At 35.2% G+C, this 23017-nt stretch overlaps 2 protein-coding genes across 2 annotated transcripts; one reads left to right on the plus strand and one right to left on the minus strand.

Moving 5' to 3' along the window:
- Window positions 1-10450: 10450 nt before the first annotated feature.
- Window positions 10451-17707, plus strand: LOC132032908 (uncharacterized). Its single transcript, XM_059422702.1, has 6 exons — window positions 10451-10734; window positions 11639-11783; window positions 12477-13067; window positions 14582-15074; window positions 16523-16604; window positions 17324-17707. The coding sequence occupies exons 1-6, from the start codon at window positions 10699-10701 to the stop codon at window positions 17525-17527; spliced, it is 1551 nt and encodes a 516-aa protein (XP_059278685.1). The 5' UTR covers window positions 10451-10698; the 3' UTR covers window positions 17528-17707.
- A 518-nt stretch (window positions 17708-18225) lies between these two features.
- LOC132032911 (zinc finger CCCH domain-containing protein 17-like) lies at window positions 18226-22641 on the minus strand. The gene is made up of 3 exons (XM_059422704.1): window positions 22337-22641; window positions 20587-20697; window positions 18226-20265 (listed from the first exon to the last, which is right to left on the minus strand). The coding sequence occupies exons 1-3, from the start codon at window positions 22466-22468 to the stop codon at window positions 18532-18534; spliced, it is 1977 nt and encodes a 658-aa protein (XP_059278687.1). The 5' UTR covers window positions 22469-22641; the 3' UTR covers window positions 18226-18531.
- Window positions 22642-23017: the final 376 nt, after the last annotated feature.

The raw sequence follows: 23017 nt of genomic DNA on the forward strand, positions 1-23017 counted from the left end.
TCTTACGAACTACGTTTCGATTCCTTTGGCGGGATACGTAGGCAACCTATATAAGGTTCGGTCACACCACAACGTAAGTTTAGTACATCCTTTTGAACAAAGCGGGGCATATTTTGAAAGATTAGACAAAAAATGGTTGGACATCGACAAGATTAAGACTACCGAGACAAGAATAGTATAGACAAATGACTTTTCAATTGTGTCACAATCCGAGGTTGCGAAATATTTACAACTTATATACATATACTTACATATATATCTTTCCTTATATACATACAATTACATATATATTTCACAACTTATATACATATAGTTACATTTCCTTATACATATACTTACATACCTATCTTTCAAATGAAATACTTTCTACCGAGGTTTGAACGGAGATCACAAGATCCAAACAAACAAGACGAACGGAGCGTCAACAACGTCAAGCTTCGAGTCAACACGAATCAACTTTCCCCCTCCCAAACTAAGAATTTTTCTTTGAGTGCAGGAACCTAAAATCGCGAGATCAACAGTCAAGTCCATCAACGTAGCCGAGAAGCCTCGCCTTAAAAGCCAAACGGCTTTATTTCCAACTTTATCTCTACTTTCATTCTTTATTACAATAACTCTATGACTTTATTAACAATTATGCCTGTTTTGTAGGTTATCGAGATTGAAGATGGATTAAATCAGGATTACGTGTCGCTAGTTTGGCTTATCATGACACCGTCAACATCATCAGCCAAACGGCTATACTATCACTGACCCCTCTCTACTTTATCATTTATTTTGCCAATTTTACAGGAATTACTCTATCATTTACTTTACCAACTTTAACGATTTTATCCTGAACTTTGCAGGGATTATCATTAAGTCTCTGAAGACAACCGGGGGGATCATCATTAAGTCTCCAAAGACAACCGGGGGCATCATTCACATGCATCATTTATCCTCATATGCATAAGCTACACTTTACACTACTCTCTACCTTATCATTTACTCTCTACTTTATCATTCACTTTACCAACTTTAACCACTTTACCCTGAACTTTGCGGGAATCAACATTAAGTCTCCGAAGACAACGGAGGGATCATCATTAAGTCTCCGAAGACAACCGAGACATCATTATTCGGCTATCACGAACACAGATTTACATTAAGTCTCCAAAGACCGGAGACTATCACTATGACTTTACTCTCTACTTTATCATTCACTTTACCAACTTTAACAACTTTATCCCGAACTTTACAGATTATCATAAGTCTCCAAAGACAACCGGAGACGTCATCTACTTTACTTTAGAACTTTACATTTCATCAACTCCGAAAACAACCTAAAACTTTACGAACTATCAAGTCCCCATCATTTACTTTACATATTTTAACAACTTTACCCTGAACTTTACGGGAATCTTTATCAAGTCCCCGAAGACAACCGGAGACATCACATGGCTACACGGCCTCATCTGCATAAGCCGAACGGCTACACTTTTACTTTACTCTCCACTTTACTACTTTACTTTACCATCCACTTTACCTACTTTAATGACTTTACTTTAAAATTCCGCAGATATCATTTATCATCAAGTCCCGGAAGATGTACCGAGGCCTTATTAACATTAAAGTCTTCAAATACAACTGGAGATATTCAGCATAAACATCGTGCATTCATTCAAGTCCCTGAAGACAACCAGAGACAACATTTGGCCACACTGCCTCATTATAAGCCACACGGCTTCATCCTCATTCTCACACTCATATTTACTATCATGTTACACTCTTTATAATTTTATACTTTCCACTTTATTACTAATTTTGACATGAATTTCAGTCTTTGACAGAAAGTACAACCTACAGAGACATAGCACAACGTGGAACTTTATCTTACGCAGTGAACTGGGGCAAATTTGCTGAAGAGGAATATCAAACTCACAAGCAAAGGTCACGGATCTACTCTCGAACTCAACTCCGCCTACGTCCACAAACACGTGCCACGTAGGTCAATTTTTCTTTCATATTCCCTACTAATACTCTATTTCAACTAACTCTTTTCACAATCTTATATTCCTTCCTACATCCCCAGCGTCCCCATAACTCAACACTGGGGCATTTTTTTTTGGAGAATTTACATCGTGTCTAGTAGAGTCCTACTTATGGGTGTGTTGTGCACCACATTTATAATTAGGAGGCTATAAACATATGTTTCATTCTCGAACATTCTTGTCATCTGTCCACGACCCCCGCACGATTATAAATCCACAAAACTCTCGAACTACACATGGCCTGATTCTCGTGCAACCCGAGATATGTAGGCAACTTGAAACTGAGGTTCGGCCATAATTTTCCATAATTCCTTCGGTCCTCATAATATTTTCCACCAATTCTCCTAAACCGTACTTTCTTACAAATTCATATTTGATTGGTCGAACAAAATTGGCTACTACGTCAACTTCTTCGCCCAAAGATTCTTACATCATCTCCGGTCGAAGAGGGGCATCTGTTGACACCCAATTTTGTCCCTCCTTTATTTAATTTAATCGGGTTTCTAAATTTACTGACGAGCTAAATACTTTATTTTTCACTATTTTTATTACTACTACTATTAATATCGTTACTTTTATTTTCAACATTATGAGCATTACTTTATCACAAATTTTAAACGGTTAGTCATCGTTTCATTTTCGGGTTCGGACCCGTCAAATTAATTACAAGACAACACTTTGCTAAATCCTTATTTTCTACATATTAATTGTTAATTGTCTTCACATATCATATATTGTACTATTTATCAAATTAGAAGCCCAAGAATAATTAAATAGCGGAGGAAGGATCCACAATTTTCAGCCAAATTAATGGCCCAAAATACAAATACAGTATTTTTAACCCAAATAATCAACCCACATTTAATTCCCAACCCAATTTTTCAACCCACATTTCTTTAAATCGAAGCCCAATCCCATTTTCCGATTAAAACCAAACCCACCCACGTTTATACAACCTAATCCCTAATCCTCTTTATTCCCTAAACCCATCTCTCTCTCTTTCTCCCTCTCTCTCTTCTCTCTCTCTCTCTCTCTCTCTCTCTCTCTCTCTCTCTCTTCTCTCTCTCTCTCTTTCTCTCTCTCTCTCTCTCCCTCTCTCTCTCTCTCTCTCTCTCTCCCCTCTCTCTCCCTCCACTCACCGACGACCCCGTCCCTCTCACCGCCCTCCGCTCCCCTTCATCACTTTCTTCAACCCTCTCTCTCATACGCTCCTCTCTTTCCTTGCTTAAACCCTAATCACAACCCTATAAATGATCCGAATTCGGATGAACAAAGGGGGGATTTTTAGAAGGTTGGAGGATTTCTTAGGGTTTGACAAGATTCATTTTTTGAACGGAATCACAAAATCTACCTACAAAGACACAAGTTTGATCACCAAAAACAACCAACAATTACTCTATTTTAATTTTTTTTTTTTTAAAACTTTAGTTACTTTAATCGGGTTCGGATTTCTTGAGTTCGAGTGTAAATCCGAGACATCAACACGACGCCTCCCGTTCACCGCACCACAAAAAGGTGTTTTTCAATTTAGAATGTAAAATCTTTGATGTGTTCGTGTGTGTTGTTGTTTGTTTTTGAAGTTTGTTATTAATTTAGATAGTATCACGCATGTTCATTTTAGTTTAAAGTTTCGATTTAGTCTTTAATAATGTTTGTATGTTCTTGTCTTAATTTGGTCGGTGTATTTGTAGTTTAATAGTTAGTTAACAACTATATGCGTATGTCTTATCTTATTTAGTTTTTAATTTCTAGTTATATTGTTAGCATTTAGATGTTTAGAATATATGTCATGTTTTTGATAAGCCGAAGGTGTTTTGGTTTCTAATTCGGCATGTTAGCATTAACTTAGTTTTGGTTTAAAATGGTAGTTGTCGGCCGAGACGATTTTGTGTTGGTTATATATACAAAGATCTTACGTTCAAAAGAGTACTCTCATGTTGCTCATTCTTTTGGTTTGATATTTATGTGTGTTAATGATTGATATACCTAGATGGTCCAATTGTTCTTCTCTTCTTCTCGCTAAATCTCCGAAAACATCGTCATTATTGTTTGTGATATGATCTGATATGTTAAAGTAAGTCATGTTTTCCTCTATGGTAAGTCATCTTCCTCTATGTTTTTTTGGTGAATGCTTGCGATTTTTGCTTTGCGGATCATGCCTTATAGTTTCTCTTAGGAAAACAAATATTAAGACTCATTTGTATGTCCATGTTCTTTTCTTAACCATTTTTGTGTCACACTTAGATGTATGTTTGGACCCTGCGTTATATGTAGCCATTGTAATCCCCGAACTTCCGAAGTTGAGTTTGCTTGTCCAATCCAAACAAGGTCTTACTTATTAAGGTGTCATTGTTGAAACAAGTTTGATACCTTGGTTTTTTCCTAGTCTAAACTAGAATGATTCTTATCCTAGTGTGCAAATATGATAGTATATGTTATCTTGACTATTTTCTTTTAATCCATGTATAAACTCTATAAATACAATTGTGTCCAAAAGTTACTTGTCTTGTTTGGTTTAATATTGTAAAAGCAATAAGGCATCTCCATTTGTAGTTTGTAATAATCTCATGCTTACTTTTTGCATCCTCATGACCAAATGTCACTTTAGCCTAAAATGTGCCTATGAATTATGTACATTTATGTTTTATTATAATTGTGAATGAAATGTTGATCATAAACCAAAATATGATTAATGTATATTACAACACACCTTTAAATTTGTTGCTTGCCATTAAATTCCTTATATATCTCTCTTCGCACACGTATATGCAATGAAGATACACTATTTGTTTAATTTTGTGAGTGTGTTTTGTCCTATTTTAAGTTGATCAATTCCCAAGCACATGTTTCTTGTGTTTAAAGGCATTCGAGAATCTTAGTACTAAGACACTCGATATTTGTCTGTTTGTCTATAGTGTGTCAAAATATGAGTTTTTTTACTTGAAATAATAATTTGATGTGCAATATGAAATCTTCAATCTAAAATTATTCTCATTTTTTGTTTAACTTTAAACCCTCTCCTTCTTATAAATTCTCTTGATTGTGTTTTCATGGAGATTACTCTTTGCCTTAATGTTTCACATGATTTCACATGTTAAGTGTCATTGACATTCGTATGTGTACTATTTGATCGACAATGTTGGGCTATTCTCTCTTATCATTGATCATTACCACTGTTATGTCATATATTTTTTTTCTTTATGTTTGTCATCATGAGTTATTTTTAAAGTAATCTTGTTGCTATGTTCCGTTCCAATGGGAATCTTATGAATGGTTCTATTTAATGTGATGCCATTACATGCTTGTAATTTAAAGCTTATTTCTTAAGCTTAATTATTAGACTTTATCGTGTTGCTATCCCATCTTTGCAATATGATTTGAGGTGTAAATTCCATATTATCCGGTATTTGATCATTGTCGTTTCCATGGCCGAAACAAGTGAAAATGGTGCTATTTTATGTTATTTAAATTTCTACGTGTTTATACGTCATGAGTTTCCCATTGTTGGATAATGTTTTTGTTTATATGTAAAGTATGCTTAAAACTACGTTGATGGATTATTATCATAACTGTTATTGGACATAAATCGAAACCTTTCTACTCTAATTCTTTTTTTTCTTATTATTAATCATTACTATATATCCTTATGAATGTGTATATATGAGATATTTGAATATACATAGTATATACATAATCTATTTAATATATTTATATATTTTACGTGTTTAATTTTATTCATCGATTATATACTAATCCTTTTCTTTCGTTTTTATGCATGACCATCGCATACGAGTCCGAGAGACTCGTTCATCTCCCGCACTCGGAGTTGGACTAAAAGCCCAACAAAATCTCCTCTTCGAGTCCTTCCATAGTAGCGCAACCGCAAACAAGAAAACAAAATGCGGGCCAAAGCCCAATAAGCGTGAAATGAGACAGCATCAACATATAAAAATGATCGGGCCGAAGCCCAATTGAAATCATCTCTTTACATGGGCCAAGCCCATTTATCTTTTATCTATCCTTATTTTTTATTTTGTGTATTTAACTTGTATTGTATGACTAACATTTTATCTTTTTGTTAACTTAGATAAACTTTAGACAAATTAGTGGATTTTTAGTTTAGTAATGGGTAGTTAATTCCACAATTACATTCACTTCTATTTTGTTTCAAACTATTTATAGTATCTATAACATTTATTTGAGAAATTTTTTTTTTTAGCATGACTATATGTTTTAAGCTAAAAGAATCAAAATTTACTCTTATTATCTTAGAACACTCGAAATACATATTTGTTAAAACATTAATATCAATCTTGCAATGACTTTACAAATACAATTTAATTCGCTAGTTGGCGTAATTCATATTCCAAATACATATAAACATTAAACAATCCCGTTTCTTTTAGCTTATTTATAACTAAACTCTTTTCATGCAATCACTACTTTTCTACAAGTTTTACTTTAAATAACATTCTACTTCTATCTATAACTTTAGCAATACTTTCAAGATATTTTCTTAAATATTTAAAAATACTATATTTGCACTTAAGCCTAACTAATCATAAGTCCGGTCGGTTAACCATTGTTAATGGGTCTTAAAGGGTGCCTAATACCTTCCCTTTAGACTAATTGAACCCTTACCTAGAATCTTAAGTTTCGTGTTTGAAAAATAGTTTAACTACGAGTTCAAAAAGTCTTGGGTTAAATAATGGTTTTGACCAATGTAACAAACTAAAAAAAATTATGGGAAAATTAACAGTATGCATTATTAGGGGTTATTTGAGTCTTGCATCCCTAAAGGTCTAATTATGCAACTTATGATGATTTAGTAATTATGTAACTTTAGATAACTACTTTAATAAACTTAATAAATCTTTTTTTTTTTTAAAAGTTAAATATTCAAAAGTTAACTCATAGTAAATTCTCAAACTAAAAATCTCAAAAAGTCAAAATTAATTGTTTATTCTAATTTTATAACTTTTTCTCGTTGTTGTTTATGGAATAACAAATACACGTTAGACCTTTGTCCTCCGTTTTTACTATGCTTCCATGCTTGCATTTTCCTTTTTTATGCTTTATTTTCTTCAAATTCTTTTTAGCATTCTTCAATTTATCTTTTTCAAAATAGTTTTTAGTTTTAGAATTTCTTTTGGTATCACTCTAGTTTAGATAATGTTTTAAAGACTCTATTCTGGCTATTTGTATTATAATGAGTATTAATTTGTTATCTAGTTTTAGTTTAAAACAATAACTTTATATTATTGTCATTTTATTTTTGAATTATTAGGATAGAGTATATTTTTTACAACTCTAATTATGCCTCATCATAGTCATATTATTGGTGCAGTGCTTTAAAAATAAAATACCCATAGGACTTACGCCCCATGTCTCGGGACTTTGTATGGAGCGAGGCATATGTAAAACACCTCGCCTTACGCCCATACCTTTTAAAACACTGCCAGTTACATGATTCCCTTATTGACATATTGCAATTTCTTTATAAGGCTTATAAGCCAAACTTAAGATTTTCATATTATGATCATGCCATTGGGCCACATGTTTTACTTATTTAAATTTGTTTTTTAAAGATGCTGAGTATGCATGTTCATGATTGAGAATAGCCGTGTCTGTGTCGTTCGCTCAATCAAATTTGGATGCATTGAGTATCGATCACGTGCTCCTCTAAAATTAGATGTGACAAACTGACAATGAAATACAAATGAGCTTCTCGTTATTGTGAGGTTTTATCACACATTGACATTAAACTTGTACTTGTTACCTTAGTTATTGATAATTTAACTTAACTAATAACATACACGATGAGGTCATGTAGTGCATGCTATTTGTAGATGATATTATGCTAAATGACAGTGTTGCTAAAGACGCTAATTAAAAGCTTGACTTAAAAAACAAACACTAGAGAGTAAAAGTTTTAAGATAGAGAATATATACATTTCAAATTTAACTAGTGTAAGTAGAGTGAAGTTGAGGTCAGATTAAACGGGATTGCAGTGCTCAAATACAACAATCTAAATATCTAAAATTTTATGTTACAAAAGAATAATCAAATAGATAAAGATGTCACGCGTAAAATCAAAATAGGATGATTGAAATAGAAAAATGTTAACAAAATATAGTGTTATGTTACATAAGGCTTCCTGCCGGAGTAAAAAGCAAGTTGTAAGACCAATAATATTGTTGAGACTAAATGTTTGATCTCTAAAGTGCAATATACTCTGTGGGATGAGTGTCGTAGAAATGTGAATGATAAAATGACTGTGCCACCATATAACATTAGACAAGATTAAAAATATATCACATTTGGCAAAAGATGCAAACAGACGTAGATGCTAAAATAAGAGGATATTACTTGGCATGATTTAGTCATGTCTTATGCCGGTCTCCAAATATACTAGTCTTATGAGTAAAATCATGTTGATTGAAGATGATTAAAACAGACGTGGTACGCCAAAAATCACATGAAAAAATAATTTCGAGTGACTACTGTTGAAGTAAAAAATTTATGTAAGGAAATTTAAAAAATATCACGAAAATACTATTGTCTTGTTTACACAATAATTTTTTTTGTGAAAAAAAAAATTAGTAAATGACCAGCAGTTCATTGAAATCCATGCAACGTAACCAGCAAAAAGATCTATGTGGGTGGTATTAATTAGTCGGAATGAATTTTAGTCAATATGTTAGTACCATTACTAGCTTTAAATTCAATGCTCGCTAGGAGTCTTTTATTCTTGTCAAAATTATATATCAACAGAAATACAAATTTATTTTAATTGTACAAAACTAAGTAGGCGCACTTTTTTTTTTTTTTGGGAATTATGAAGTTGGAGTTGCGTTCGGTTATAGTTTTTGCAAAAAATATTTGGTTGTTTGAATGTATTGAAAATGAAAACGGAATTTTAGTTATTTTTCAGATTTCAAATACAACTTCAGCTTGTATTTGGATTTTTCTTGGTCAAACACTGATTTTCAAATAAAGTGGGAGAAAAAATCAGTGGAAAAAGTGAAAAATTCTGATGATCGAACGGGTCCTCATATTCATGATAGTTAGAACAAAGTTAAATAAAGCTACATGAACATTAAGGATTCACGTAGCAGGCCTAATTTGCAAATTCAAAACTAATCCAAGTACCGCCTTTATTCAAAATGAGGAGTATTGTTATTGGTCTAATAGCATATTTGGCCAAACTTCTACTATTGGCTTATTTTGAAAATTATTTTTTTTAAAAGTGCTTTTTAAAAAAATACTTTTAGCGAAAAGTAGTTTGTGTTTGACTAAGTAATTTGAAACACACTTTTGAGCAACAATTAGTGTTTGATCAAGCTTTTAAAAAGTGTTTCTAAGTATATTTTTTCAAAAGTGCTTTTGGGCAGAAGTTTTTTTTTTTTTTTTAGCTTATGAAAATCAACTTTTGCTACTCCATAAAATCACTTATTTTTTCTCAAAAGCTTGGTCAAATACCTCACTTTTTTATAATAAGCACTTATTGAAAAAAATAAACACTTTTGGCAAAAAATAAACTTGGCGGAACACGCTATAAGATTATTTATTACTCCTCTCATTCAAATTTATGTGATATACTTTCTTTTTTAGTATGTATAAAAAGAATAATATATTCCTTATTTGACAACAATTTAACTTTAAACCTTACCCTTCATGCTTAGCGAGATGATCTGTAACCACACAAATATCTTTAACTTATTTTAGATTATAAGATTCAAAAATCTTCCTTATTTCTTAAATTTTGTCATGAGTTAAATTATATCACATAAATTGAGACGGAGGCGGAGTAATACTCATTAACATAGGACAAAAAGCTATCTATCGTATTTTATAAAGGGATAAATCCACTTGAACTTAACAATAGGATCTTTGAACTTTCTTTCTTAATCATAAGGGCCTGTTTCTCCATGGATACCAAAACAAAATTCACTTTTTTTGGAATTTTGGAGTTGGAGTTGTATTTGGTCATAGTTTTTGTTGAAATGTAATTGTAAAAAAGTGATTTTTTTTTTAAAATGAGTTTTTTTTGTTTTTGGAATTCCTGGCTACAACTTCAAGTTGTATTCGGAATTCTTATGGCCAAACGCTGAAAAGTGAAAAAAAATTCGGAATAAAATGAATAATTTTTATGGCCAAACGCCCACTAATTTAGACATTGAACTCCCTTTGACTTATTCGGGTGTTAATTTTTTCATATTTTGAAATCACTTAATGAAAATCGTGTAACCGACCCTAATTTGCATATTCAAAACTAATCCAAGTACCTTTATTTAAAAAATGAGGAGTATTATTATTGGTCTAAGATTATTTATTAGTAGTACTCATTAACACAAGACAAAAAGATATCTATCCTATTTGATAAAGGGTTAAATCCACTTGAACTTAACATTAGGATCTTTGAACTTTCTTTCTTAAAAATATAATCATACTTTTCAGTCAAAAGATGGAGCAGAAAATGTGGGGACACTAATTTGTCTGCTCTATACAGTCTTCTTTTCTCTTTTTGTCTATTTGGAAATAGACAAGATTCATCACACAACACTCACACCACTGTAATAATAATTTCAGAGAGACAATGTCACCCATACATACAAGCCTATAAGGGAAGAAGAAGCAAAAGACCCTTTAATTGGATGAACATAAATGGAGTATGAAAGAATTGACAAGAAAAATCTACAGGTACAAACACTGATGCGTTATGTACTGCTTAGTTGTTAATTTGCTTCTTTACTTGCTTTGTGATCTGGGTTTGAAAGCAACCTTTTTTTAGCTTTTTTTTATTTTCCCAATGTGGGTTTTATTTTTCTTGTGATCTTTGACAATCTTGTAGAGTCAGTGACAATGCAGTAGGGTACAAACCTTGTTGCACTATGTACTGTTTAGTTGTTAATTTGCTTCTTTACTTGCTTTGTTGTGATCTGGGGTTGAAAGCAAAGTTTTTTCCTTTTCTCTTTGCTCAATGTGGGTTTTGATTTTCAAGGCAAGAAAAGGGTTGAGAAAATGACACATTGACATTTCGTTTTCATCACATTTTGGCTATACCACTTTTATGTTGTGTTTTGCTTGTTAGTTTTCTACTTTTTTCCATTATTCTCTTTTGTTTGGAAAAAAAAAAAATCAACTTTTGATCCATCGAATCTGCACCTAGTAAATCCAATTCTCAACAACAACAACGGACCCAGTGTAATCCCACAAGTGAGGCCCGGGGAGGATAGAGTGTACGCAGACCTTACCCCCTACCTTGGCTTGTAGAGAGGTTGTTTCCGATAGATCCTCGACTCAGGATAAAGCAATAACAAAGCAGGTTAAAAAGGGAAAAGGATGTAAACCCAATTTTCAACAACACACCCAGTGTAATCCCACAAGTGGGGTCGGGGGAGGGTAAAGTGTACACTGATCTTACCCCTACCTTGGGAGGTAGAGAGGCTGTTTCCGATAGATCCTCGACTCAGGATAAAGCAATAACAAAGCAGGTGAAAAAGGGAAAAGGATGTAAACGCAGTTCTTGTTTTAGGAAATTTAGTTTTTTTTTTTTTTTTTTTTTTTCCTTCTTCTTCTTCTTATGTTGTTTGTTTTGTTATAGCTGTCTCCTAGGAAGCTAAGGTCTTTGTTACTGGGAGCAGAAAAGAAGAGAAAACAAGAAGGAAGAGAAGAAGTAATAGAAGATCAAGAGTTTGAATCTGCTACATTGTCCTTGAGATCCCATTTGCCTGAGATCCATGATTCTGGTATAGTAAGGCATTGACATTTTGTACATTATGCAATGAGTTTTGTACCTCTATTTCTTGCTGAACTGCTAACCTTTTTAAAATCCAGCTGTTCAGTAATTAATTAGACTTAACTGTATTTTTCTTGAATAGCAACTTCTTTCAGTTATGCTAGTATCTAATTTCTAACTTGAAAGAGCATAAAAAGTTTTGGGTGCTTCCGGTGGTGGCGACAGGATTTTCACTGTGGTGTTCAACATCTACTATATATATATAATAAAAAAAGTGAACTTGTATATAGGGTGTGATTTTCCGGCTAAGGAGGTTCAAGTGACCCCCTTACGCCCCTCTGGCTCCGCCCGTGATTTAAGCTTTCAAATATCCTATAATAATGGCACCCAAGTTTGTGGCCGGGTGGTCAATGAAGTGGGTTGAGAACCATGGTTCTTAGGTTCAAATTCCTGCAGAGACAAACAAATACTAGGTGATTTTTTTCCATTTGTCCTAGCCTCAGTGGACAGAGTTACCTGGTACCTATTGCTGGTGGCAAGTATCACGTGGAATTAGTCGAGGTGTGCGTAAGCAGCCCGGACACCAAGGTTATAGGCAAAAAATCATATAATAATGCGGTTGTTAAGATATGCATGGTCTGCTATTAGCTTGTTTTGACATTTTGGTAGTTTGAATGCAAGTACTTGTTTTTTTGCTTACCAGGTTGTAATTTGGAGAATTGCAAAGATGTAAATGTTGTAAGTGTTGTTCCTGAGAGTTCAACATCCTTAGCAATTGATTCGTCAATGTCCTTGGAGATGATTAACGACATGAGAATCAAAGATCAATCATTGGTCAGTACAAGAATTATGTCTCAAGATGAGAGTATTTTCGACTGTGATAGTGGAATCGATAGTATTAGTACTATATCTCCGCTCTTCGAATTTCAAAAGGCTGAGCGAGTCCCACAGAGGGTTCCCCTAGCTCCTTTCTCGAAACCTGCCCCTTCCAAATGGGATGATGCGCAGAAATGGATAGCAAGCCCAACATCTAACAGGCCAAGGACTGGGCAGAACAGTCAAGTTGTTGGATCACGCAAAACTAGGCAACAATATACGAAAGTTGTAGTTGAGGTTCCTGATCAAAGATTGGTTCCTTATGAGGACCCTATTGATACAAAGCAGATAGACTCAGGCCAACCGAAGGACAGTGGAGTCCAGAAGTTTGTGAGTTGGGAGGCTGACCCACACCCAATTGCTGAATCATACGTGAAGCCGGTGCTCATGATTGAAAATTCTGTCAGACAATCGGCAAGTAAGACTAATTTTGATGCGCCAAACCCTATCACACAACACCATGTATGTAGCTTTATAGCTTGTTTGGCCAAGCTTCTCTAAGGCCAAAAGTACTTCTTTAAAAAAAGTTGAGGTTTTTGGCCAAGCTTTTAGGAGAAGAAAAGGTGCTTTTGAGTAGAAACAGACGCTGAAAAAAGTAGCTTCTCTCCCAAAAGCACTTGTAAGAAAATACACTTGGAAGCACTTTTTAAAAGCTTGACTAAACTCTAATGGTTGCTCAAAAGTGGTTTTCAGTTAGCCAAACACAAAATTTGGTTAGTACTTTTTAAAAACAATTCTTTTCAAAATAAGTTGATTTCAGAAGCGTGGCCAAACAGGCTAATAATCCCTTACATGTGTCTGGAAAAGAATTCTATGTATGAAATTCCATCTCCTCTAGATACAAATTTTGTACAAGAATGAGAAATAGTTGTATCACTAATTTTGATGTACCGTTTATAAATATATACTTATCATGCTTTTTATTATTGTAGTCTTCACATTAGGCTGACACACTCACACATTTATTTTTAAAGTTCTTTACATTAGGATGATTTTAAAAAAAATTAAACTCTATCTCCCCGTTCTCAAAGTTTACTTCTCTTCTCAACTTTGGTTGCATGATTGAGCATATCTACCAACGTATTCAAGGAATAATGAATTGTAAGGCAAAAGTCTTTTTAAGGAAAGTAGATAATAATAATATATTGCCTGACCAAAAAAAGAGCAAGACAAAATCTATTGGAGAGGCAGAGTATGTTATCATTTAGTAAAAGTCTTTGCACTAGATCCTTAATGCTGCTAAAAAGTCCGAAGTTGCACGGGCTCTCAGTAATTGGAAAATGATCGTAACTTTTGGACCTTTGAGTCCTGACTTTTATCTTCATGAGAATGGAAAATGCTCATTTTCTCTTTACTAAGACTCACGTGAACTTCCTTTGGGACTTACAGAAGTTGAAATTTGAAATCTCTATTTAAGAAGGGCACAACTTAGGAAGAAAAAAAGGAGGAGGAAAAAAACAGAATAAGTCAGCTGCACAGTGTCTTCCTGTGGACACGCTTTTAGATTTGCTCAAAATAGAGGAGAAGGGAAGATCTATTACATGACCTTATTCATGATAGGTAACCCGTAACAGTGACATTTCTTTCTTAAGTTTCAGCAGATTCTGCTTTTGATGAATTTTCAATACCAATTCGTTTTCTAGATTGTTGTTGAACTAGAATTGGATTTGGTGTGCTAAATTTTGAGATGTGATATGCTCTTCTACTAGATTGCAGCTGATAAATCTAAAACTTGAAATGTGAAGTATCTGCATTAGAGTCAAAATGGAAGTTCATAAGGCCAGTTATAAAGATGTTCCTGTATATGCACTTGTACACATGCTCAAAACATAGATAAGATGGAAGATTTGTACACATGATCTTCCACAGTAAATTGTTGAAATACGATGAACTTTTGGATGCAAGATGATAAATGATTGTATACTTTTGCAGTAAATCTGAGCCGTCATGATTCGTCTGTTTCTATACATAGTTCAACTGTCATCCCCCCACCATCGACTGCTAGGTCAGTTTCAATGAGAGACATGGGCACAGAAATGACTCCAATTGCAAGCCAGGAACCTTCTAGAACAGGGACACCTGTGAGAGCAACAACACCAACTCGCAGCCCGACTTCTTCTCGGCCATCAACTCCAGGAGCTGCACCAGCTTCCTCTCCTTTTCGTTCTTCAAATGATAATATGGATACTCGCACAAATGAGTTGTTGTCTGACCAGGAATTACAGATGAAAACTCGAAGAGAAATCATGCAACTAGGAACTAAACTTGGTAAGATGAATATAGCTGCCTGGGCTAGCAAAGATGGTGAGGATAGAAATGCATCCAGCTTTCCAAAAACCAATAAGCAAGGGCAACAAAGTGCAACTGTCACTGAGGCACGTGCAGCTGCTTGGGAGGAGGCAGAGAAAGCGAAGTACATGGCCAGGTAGTTTCAAGGAAATTAGAAATCTTATATTAGTTACTTAAGCCTTTTGATCATAGTTTAGAGTGTAGCTACAAGTGCATAGCAGAGCCTCTCTTGGGGAACCAATTTCTTTGTCCATACATTTGTGCCCATATATATGACATTGATCCTGTTATCTATTGTTATCCATTGAAAAAAGGGAAGATTTTGCTAGCTTATTCAACTTTATAGTTATCCTTAAGATGCTCTTCATCCTCTGCCACACTTTTAATCTTCATGGTAACTGGTGCTCTTCAGGTATGCTCTGGAGCATAATCTAATGAAAGCATATTTATCCCCCCCCCCCCCCCCCCCCCCCCCAACAAAAAAAAAAATAGTACTCCCTTTGTTTCAATTTGTTTGTCTATTTCCCTTTTTAGTCTCTTTAAAAAAGAATGTCACTTTTAACCGTCGTCCGACCGTTACTGAGGCTTTTGCTTCTGTTCAATACATATTGGCTGAATTTTTGTTGGTTAATCCAATCAGTTCATCGACGGTCGGTATTTTTAGTAACTCTTTACATCCAACATCCTATATGACATATTTAAGACCTCAGCTTGCTTATTCCACTTCTTAATCATCCTTCATTTCACCAATTCATGTTAACATGGACCTAAGATGAATTAGATAGGTTTTACACTTTACCCGCAAGGGTGGCTCAGTTGGTTGAGCATGGGTCTTTCATAATGGAGGTCTCAAGTTCGAAACCCCTGCCTACGACAGCAGGGGATTTGCCTTCTGGGTCAAGCTCGTCGCACGGGGCTTGCCTAGTGCGGGTTACCTCTCTTGTGTGGTTTGCGAGCTATTGCACGGGAGAGCCGGGTTTACCCTGTGCGCACCCAAAGGGTAGCTACTGCGGGTTCCCATGTCATAAAAAAAAAAAAAAAAAAAAAAAGATAGGTTTTACACTTTTCTCAAAGAGGACAGGGTGTTACTTAAAAGTCAAAAAAGGGGAAGTTTCCCGTCTTAGTTTCACTTCCTTGAACTTATTACACACATCTTTAGTTTAAGACCACATGATTCAAGTCTTCTTTATTTTCTTAAACTCCGTGCCGAGTTAAACCATGACAAACAATTTGAAACGGAGGGAGTAACAATAATGAAAGCTTAGGTGATAAGCGTCAATGAAGTAGGTTGGGACCTATTAGGTCTCAGGTTTAAATCTTAGCAAAAACACTAGGTGATTTCTTTCCATGTCTAAGCCTTGGTAGATGGGGTGACCCTGTACCTTTGTTGGTGTGAAGTAACAGGTATCCCGTGGAATTTGTTGAGGTGCGCATAAGCTGGCTCGGACACTACGGTTATAAGATAAACAAAAATAACTTAGTTGATAAAGGCTGGTATTCAGTGAAAGCATACGTGCGTTTTTTGAGTAATTGCTTCTTTGAATTTGCTACATAGTGTATGACTTGCTGGTTATCTTTCTCCAGGTTTAAACGAGAAGAGATCAAGATACAAGCATGGGAAAATCATCAACAAGCAAAGACGGAAGCCGAGATGAGGAAAATTGAGGTAATTGTCTTTTGCGTGACCAAGTATCATGTGTTCAGCCATCTACACAATACAAATTTTATTTCTAAAGCTCTACACCTGGAAGTAAATTTTATGTGTTTTGTGATTTAGTGCAAATTATTGAGAACGATAAAATTAGAACTGCTCTTCTCATCCTCTTATGTAGTCTTCTGGATAAGTAAATATTATATTGCTGCGAAAGCACACTTTTTTGATGAAGTAATATGTGTACAAAGTGGTACACAAAAAGTAGAACATCCAAACAACAATATGGTTCTCTACGAAAGACACCTTACCCTGTTATGTAATTTCTTATGCCTAACTTCAGGATCTTTAACTTTCTTTGCATTTTGTTTTCAATTCCATCCTATGCAAAATCTCGAAGTGGTACCATGTCTTTGTTTGATAGCTAGATGTACTGTCATCTCTCTTTGCTTTTTGCCTTCACGATTTTCGACCAGACAAAGTGCTCTTCTAATGTCTATACAAAACATGACATTATCTCTGTATTGGTGTCTCTGGTGCATTTGGCTGCATTACATGTAACTGTCTACTTTACAACCCAGTTGCTTATAATAGGAACATTGCATAATTTCTTCTCTTAGTGGACTTGAATATACAGGAACAAGAAGTGACAACATTTTGCTAAAAACCTTATGTCGAACGCATTGATCAACATGATCTGAACTTCACGCAAATGAAACTTTTTTGGCTTTCAGGTGGAGGTGGAAAAGATGAAGGCACGAGCTCAAGACAAGCTAATGAACAAGCTAGCTGCTGTGAGGCACAAAGCCGAAGAGAAACTGGCAGCAGCAGAAGCCAGGAGGAACAAACGTGCTGCAAAAATAGACAAACAAGCAGAATATATTCGTAAAACTGGACGTTTACCCCGATCATTTTTGTGCTTCCGCTGGTGCTTCTGAAGAGCTTCAAAATACTATAAAATGCTCTGTATATTTTTGTTTTTTGACTAGCTAGTATTGTGAAGTTGGACACTGGCATTTGTGTATGCTTTGAGCTCTTTGTCCAAACTCAACTGGTTGGCCACATTACATGTAGTTGTTGCTTAATGGAAGTTGAAGTTGAGGCATTGTTATGGCCAATTGTGATTCGATTTACAAATTCTTAGCATAGATTGATAGCCTTTTAAGGGTTTAAAGTAGATGATTAATTTGCAATATGAAGAAGGATAATTAATTAATTTGCAGCAACTTTAAAGAGATTTAAGTCATTTAAACATTACAAATTATTTATCAAACACGCAACTGCTTGTCCGTTTCAATATTTCTGTCCAAATAAGTAATTATTTACTATATAAAATCTGAAACATTTGAAAGTGATCTACAACGGCATGTAGAATTTAAAAGTAAAAGCCAGTGCTGAATCACTATCCTTGTAAATTAAAAGAGTACTAGTTTTAGCAAATCAAAAGTAAATCTTTTTCCAAACTAGTTGGAGTACTAATAGTCAAATTTAAGTCTTCCAGAGTACAATATGCAAATTGGACTAGTAAAAGTGAAGAGAGGGAGTAGAATATTGATTTATCAAATGCAAAGACAATTCATTATGCAAGGGAAATTCCAGTTAAGCTAAACTGATCCAGCAACTTTAGGAAAGGATATAGAAAAGCTGCAAAGGTACTTTTTGTTAACACTCTAAAAAGTTACATACAGTCATGACCCTTCTGGGCAAACCTGTCCCCAGCAACTGACTGGTGGAAAATTATCCATCCAGTCAGAGAGTTTACATGAATGAGAAAAAGAGCTTCTAATAGTACAAAGGGCAAGAAAAAAAATATTCTGTTTCCCTACTTCTGAAATCAAAACCAGTAGAGCTAATTTGTTCGTTAAACCTAAAAAGCCTAAAAAGAACTCACAGATGTATGTAAAACAAATACATCAGCTAGAGCAAACGAATGTCCCGTCATTTATGAGGAAACAACACCAAGCTTCTTTGCAAAGTCGTCATCATCATCCAAGAATTCGTCCTCGGGGTCACCTTCGTCGAAGTTGTAATCTTCTCCCTCAACCGGTTCATAGTAGCCTTCGTGGTCTTGAGAGTCTGCTCCTTCCACAATCATCTCCTCTTCAGGTTCAAGTTCATTTGTATTGTGGTGCAAAGGAGATTGGTGATCCGCGGATTTTGTTTCTTGTGGACCGTTACTATCACCTGATACGAGCTTAGATTCTTCCTTCTGAATAGGGAGGTCAGACTCATTCTTGATGATAGCGGAAGGAAAATCAGCATTCCCTTTTTTCCTCTTCAAAATCTCTTTTAGGGGCATTGGTCCTTCAAATGATAGATTGCCCCCGCTATCAACCTTTTGGAACTTCCGCTTTCCCAGGGGTTGTTGCTCGTTGAGACTTTGCTCATTGCTCTCAGCAGTTTTCCTACCTTTAAGTTCTGCAAGACTTTTAGGACGCCGGAAGTCAGAATTATTGTCATTTATTCTATCTCTTCTTAGATACGGACCTCTGTTATTTCTCCTGTCATTATTAAAATCCCCTTGCACTCTTCCCTTTATTCTGTCTTGTGGCCTTCCTTGGTAAGAGTACATCTGTGGCCTTTCTGAAGACAACTTGCGACGGTCTCTCACCCTATCCATTTCCCTATCAAACCGTAAGTCAGCCCGATCAGTTGGAGAAGATGACCTAACTGGAATCTTTATTCTTCCTCGAAGACGACCACTAAGAGAACTATCATGTGAAGGTAAATAGTGTGTCTCCCTCCTAGAACTCCTGTTGCCTTGGTCTTCAACATGCTTTTCACTTGAAAAGTCACCAATGACAGATTTCAAACCATTACCACCCCTCCTATGTTTCGATAACCGATGTCTCAGATCTGCCATTTCAGCATGTTCATTGTTATCTAGTGTACCATAGCGTCTCTCAGAAGAAGCTATATGCTGCTCCCGAGCATAGCGACCCTGAAGCCTGTCATACGAGTCCTCATATCCATGCACATCACGGTACATATCTCGGTCAATATCTGCCACTGAATCATAATCAGCAGAATCGCCCATGTCATATTCATTTCTCCCCAAATTATCCCTTGTTCCACCATAATGATCTCCATCATGATAATAATCTGAATCACCTCTGAGCTCATCGTCCACAAGGACATCAAAACCAGGAGAAGGCTCCCTTGAAATTTCATCATCATCGATCCCAATGGGCTGCTGCACTCTGTGGGGTCCACTGAGAGGATTGCCATTGGTTGGAGGCGGCGTATTTGTTGGCTTGTACCTGGAATGTTCTCTGTTTATGACAGAATTTGGTGGCAGTACCTTCTCACCAAAGGTATTTTCCAGTTTTCCCACAGGTTTAGGTAGTTCAGCAGGCTTCAGATTATTTGTATGTGGAAATTTCTTGCCTTGCACAGTTTTTCCGACCCCATCGAATGCCTTCTTAACAGTTGGAGTTTCACTAGATGCAGTAGACACTGGAGGCAGCTGTGAAGGTTTGTTAGAAACAAAGGTTGGTGCATGCATGAATGCACACTTATCACCTTTTCGACAAATCCCTTGCTGGAAGAATATGCACGGCACGGCTTGTTTACTAGAAGCATATGGAACCTGTGACATAGGTGCAACAGACACCATAGGAGCTACAGAAGATCCCATAGCAGTTGGAACTTGAGCTTCCAAAAATCCATCAAAAGGCTGTAGGGAAAAGGTTAATAGTGATCAATTGAATGAATAACTTGTAAATACAGAGCAATATACATCTGCTAGTAAAGTAGAAACTCTATATGTACAAGAGTTCTTAGCCAAAAATGTCCCTTATCTATTGGAGTAGATAAAGGACTAAAGGACTAAAAGATGCTCAAGCTTATATTCGAAGGACCAAAATAGACCAATTCCAATAGATAAGGGACAATTTTGGCTAAAAACTCTGTACAAGACAAGACAACAAGGATCTTTGCATATTTATAGCATGGAGATGATAAGAAGCTAGAGCAGTTTGAGAAAGAAATAACTCACAGGGTGCCGGAATGCGCACTTTGGGTTTAAGCAGTTTCCATTCAACCAGTACCAGCAATCCCTTGGATTAAGCCGAGCCATGTCACTATGGCGGTACTCACACTCGCTTCCCTGTTAACAAAATATTTAGAGCATCAATAAAGGTACACTAGATCCATATATGTAAATTAGTTCATTAAGGGGTCGTTTGATTTCTAGACAAATTTGATGAACGGTTGGTTCGTTGCGCTGAAAATGAGATATAAGGAAAATAACTAAAAAAAAGTGTCTGGTTTTAAGTTGGATAAAGTTTTGTTTACATTTTACCCTTAGTTTTTAGTAAATAAGAGAAAAGAAAAACCAAGGATACTGTGGTCGTTTAGGTGTTTTATCCAGGGTTTGCTAATCCCGGTATTAGAATTCATGTTGAATCCGGTATAAAATAATCCCGGTTTTGCTTATATTGGAAACAAAAATCCAACCGAACGCGGGATAAAATAATCCTGAATTTTATCATCGGGATTACTTTTCTAATCCACCATTTATGTATTCACACACAAAGGAACAGAGAGCCTGTAATATAGAAAGATGCTAAAGGCATTTGTACAACAAGTGGTTTTCCCAAACAGTTACGAAAAGAGAATTAAATGAGAAACAATTTCAGTAATTGCACGTGTTGCATCGACTAATTTTGTTAAACGTGATAAGAGGGACAACGCCTACACACAGCCGATAGATTCGAAGCAAACCAACATCCCGACAAAGAAGATAAAGACAAATGTGATTGCCCGTCTAGCATTATTATACGTGTTCGTAGGGCATAAACCAGTGCACTTATTGTCGGAATCAAAGTCGCCAACTTTAAACTTGCTCCAAGATTGACTAAATCCAGTTTCACAAAACCATCATAAAATCGACAGAAAAAAAAAATCAAATTCCTATCAAGCTCATAGTATCTACCAGAAACCTAAATGTTCCATAAGAAGGTCAATCATGTAATATATGGTCTTACGATCGCAACCTCACAAGCATCCCAGAAAATCAAATGAACACCTAAGCCAATAACAAATGATGACTTGAAAAGAATCAATTGTTTGCACAAAAATATTGTCAAGCAGGAAAATTTTGGCTTCTGTAAAAGTTGCATATAGAAGGAAAAGAGATAATGACACAAAAAATGAATTGATAGAAGTGTGGAGTTTGGCTGAGATAAAACAGAATCAATTGTTTGACATATAGTACTTATCTTTTCTCAAAAAAAGAAGTTGCTACATAAAATTCACTAAAAAAATTCAAGATTTTTGTACATCAAGATTCTTTTAAGCTTTAAACTGAAAAAAAATCATGAAATAGTTCCACATTCCAACTGCAAAAAAGAAAAACCACAGCCCCCAAAAAAAGAGGGTTTATCCATAACACAAAAATCATCTTGAAATTCAAAAAAAAAAAAAAAATTAAAAAAAACACAATCCTTATTCTTGCAACACAGATCCTCAACTAGTAATAAAAGACACCAAATTTAAATACTTCTGAGTTCTGACAATAGAAATTACTCCCTCCATTTCAATTTATTTGTCTTACTTTTCTTTTTAATCTGTTTAAAAAAGAGTGTATTTATATTTTTTTTGTCAACTCTTTAATTTCAACTTTTCGCGCATCATGTTTTAGATCACAAAATTATAGTTTAAGAGCACAAGATTCAAAAAAAAATTCTTTACTTTCTTAAACTCCGTGCCAATTCAAAACCAGACAAACAAATTAAAGATTGGACCTTTTTACATGTGAGTGGAGAAGCAAGAAAATAAACACAATCTGTATTTCTCTTTATAGCTTCTTCTTCAGCTGATAAAGTAACTTTTTCCGGTGCCGGCGCCGGAAATTGCGGCGGTGTAGGGCCCACCATGATCTTGACGATGGATCTAGGGTTTCGGGTCGGCGGGTCGGGTATATTATATGTATATACACTGAATAATGTATGTATATGTGTGTGTGTGTATAATGAATTGATAAATCTGTGTTGTTGAATGAATTTTGAAGGGTTTGTGTGCGAGAGGAGAAAGAAGATGAGGTAATGTTTTGTTGTTGTGTGAGTAGAGGGGCTTTTAATATATCACTTTCTTATTTTCCTTTTTTAGCCCCTGTTTCCTTTTTGTTTCTATTTTTGGGTTCTTCTGAAAATATACTCCCTCCATACTAATTAATGTCGTGCATGTAATTTAATTAAACGCGGAGTTTAAGAAAAAAAGATTTTTTTTTAAATTTATGATCTTAATAAGTCATTTTTCCTAATTGACGGTGGATGTAGGGTTTTCTATGGCGGGTCGGGCATATTTTATGTGTATATATTAATAATATATGTATATCTGTATATATGTGTGTGTATGATTAAATGATAAATCTGTGGTGTGAATGAATTTTTTGCAGGGTTTGTGTGAGAGGAGAAAGAAGAAGA

This window comes from Lycium ferocissimum, chromosome 10, assembly GCF_029784015.1.
Source record: "Lycium ferocissimum isolate CSIRO_LF1 chromosome 10, AGI_CSIRO_Lferr_CH_V1, whole genome shotgun sequence".
NCBI classification, from domain to species: domain Eukaryota; kingdom Viridiplantae; phylum Streptophyta; class Magnoliopsida; order Solanales; family Solanaceae; genus Lycium; species Lycium ferocissimum.

Bases quoted from the DNA above. Each gene is read 5' to 3' on its own strand.
- LOC132032908 (XM_059422702.1), top strand. From the start codon at position 10,699: ATGGAGTATGAAAGAATTGACAAGAAAAATCTACAG. The intron at 13,068-14,581 runs GTAAGACTAATT...ATACTTTTGCAG, and splicing joins TTCTGTCAGACAATCGGCAA to TAAATCTGAGCCGTCATGAT. The intron at 16,605-17,323 runs GTAATTGTCTTT...TTTGGCTTTCAG, and splicing joins CCGAGATGAGGAAAATTGAG to GTGGAGGTGGAAAAGATGAA.
- LOC132032911 (XM_059422704.1), bottom strand. From the start codon at position 22,468: ATGGTGGGCCCTACACCGCCGCAATTTCCGGCGCCGGCACCGGAAAAA. The intron at 20,698-22,336 runs GTCCAATCTTTA...TTTTGTTAACAG, and splicing joins CTCCACTCACATGTAAAAAG to GGAAGCGAGTGTGAGTACCG. The intron at 20,266-20,586 runs GTGAGTTATTTC...TTTTCCCTACAG, and splicing joins AGTGCGCATTCCGGCACCCT to CCTTTTGATGGATTTTTGGA.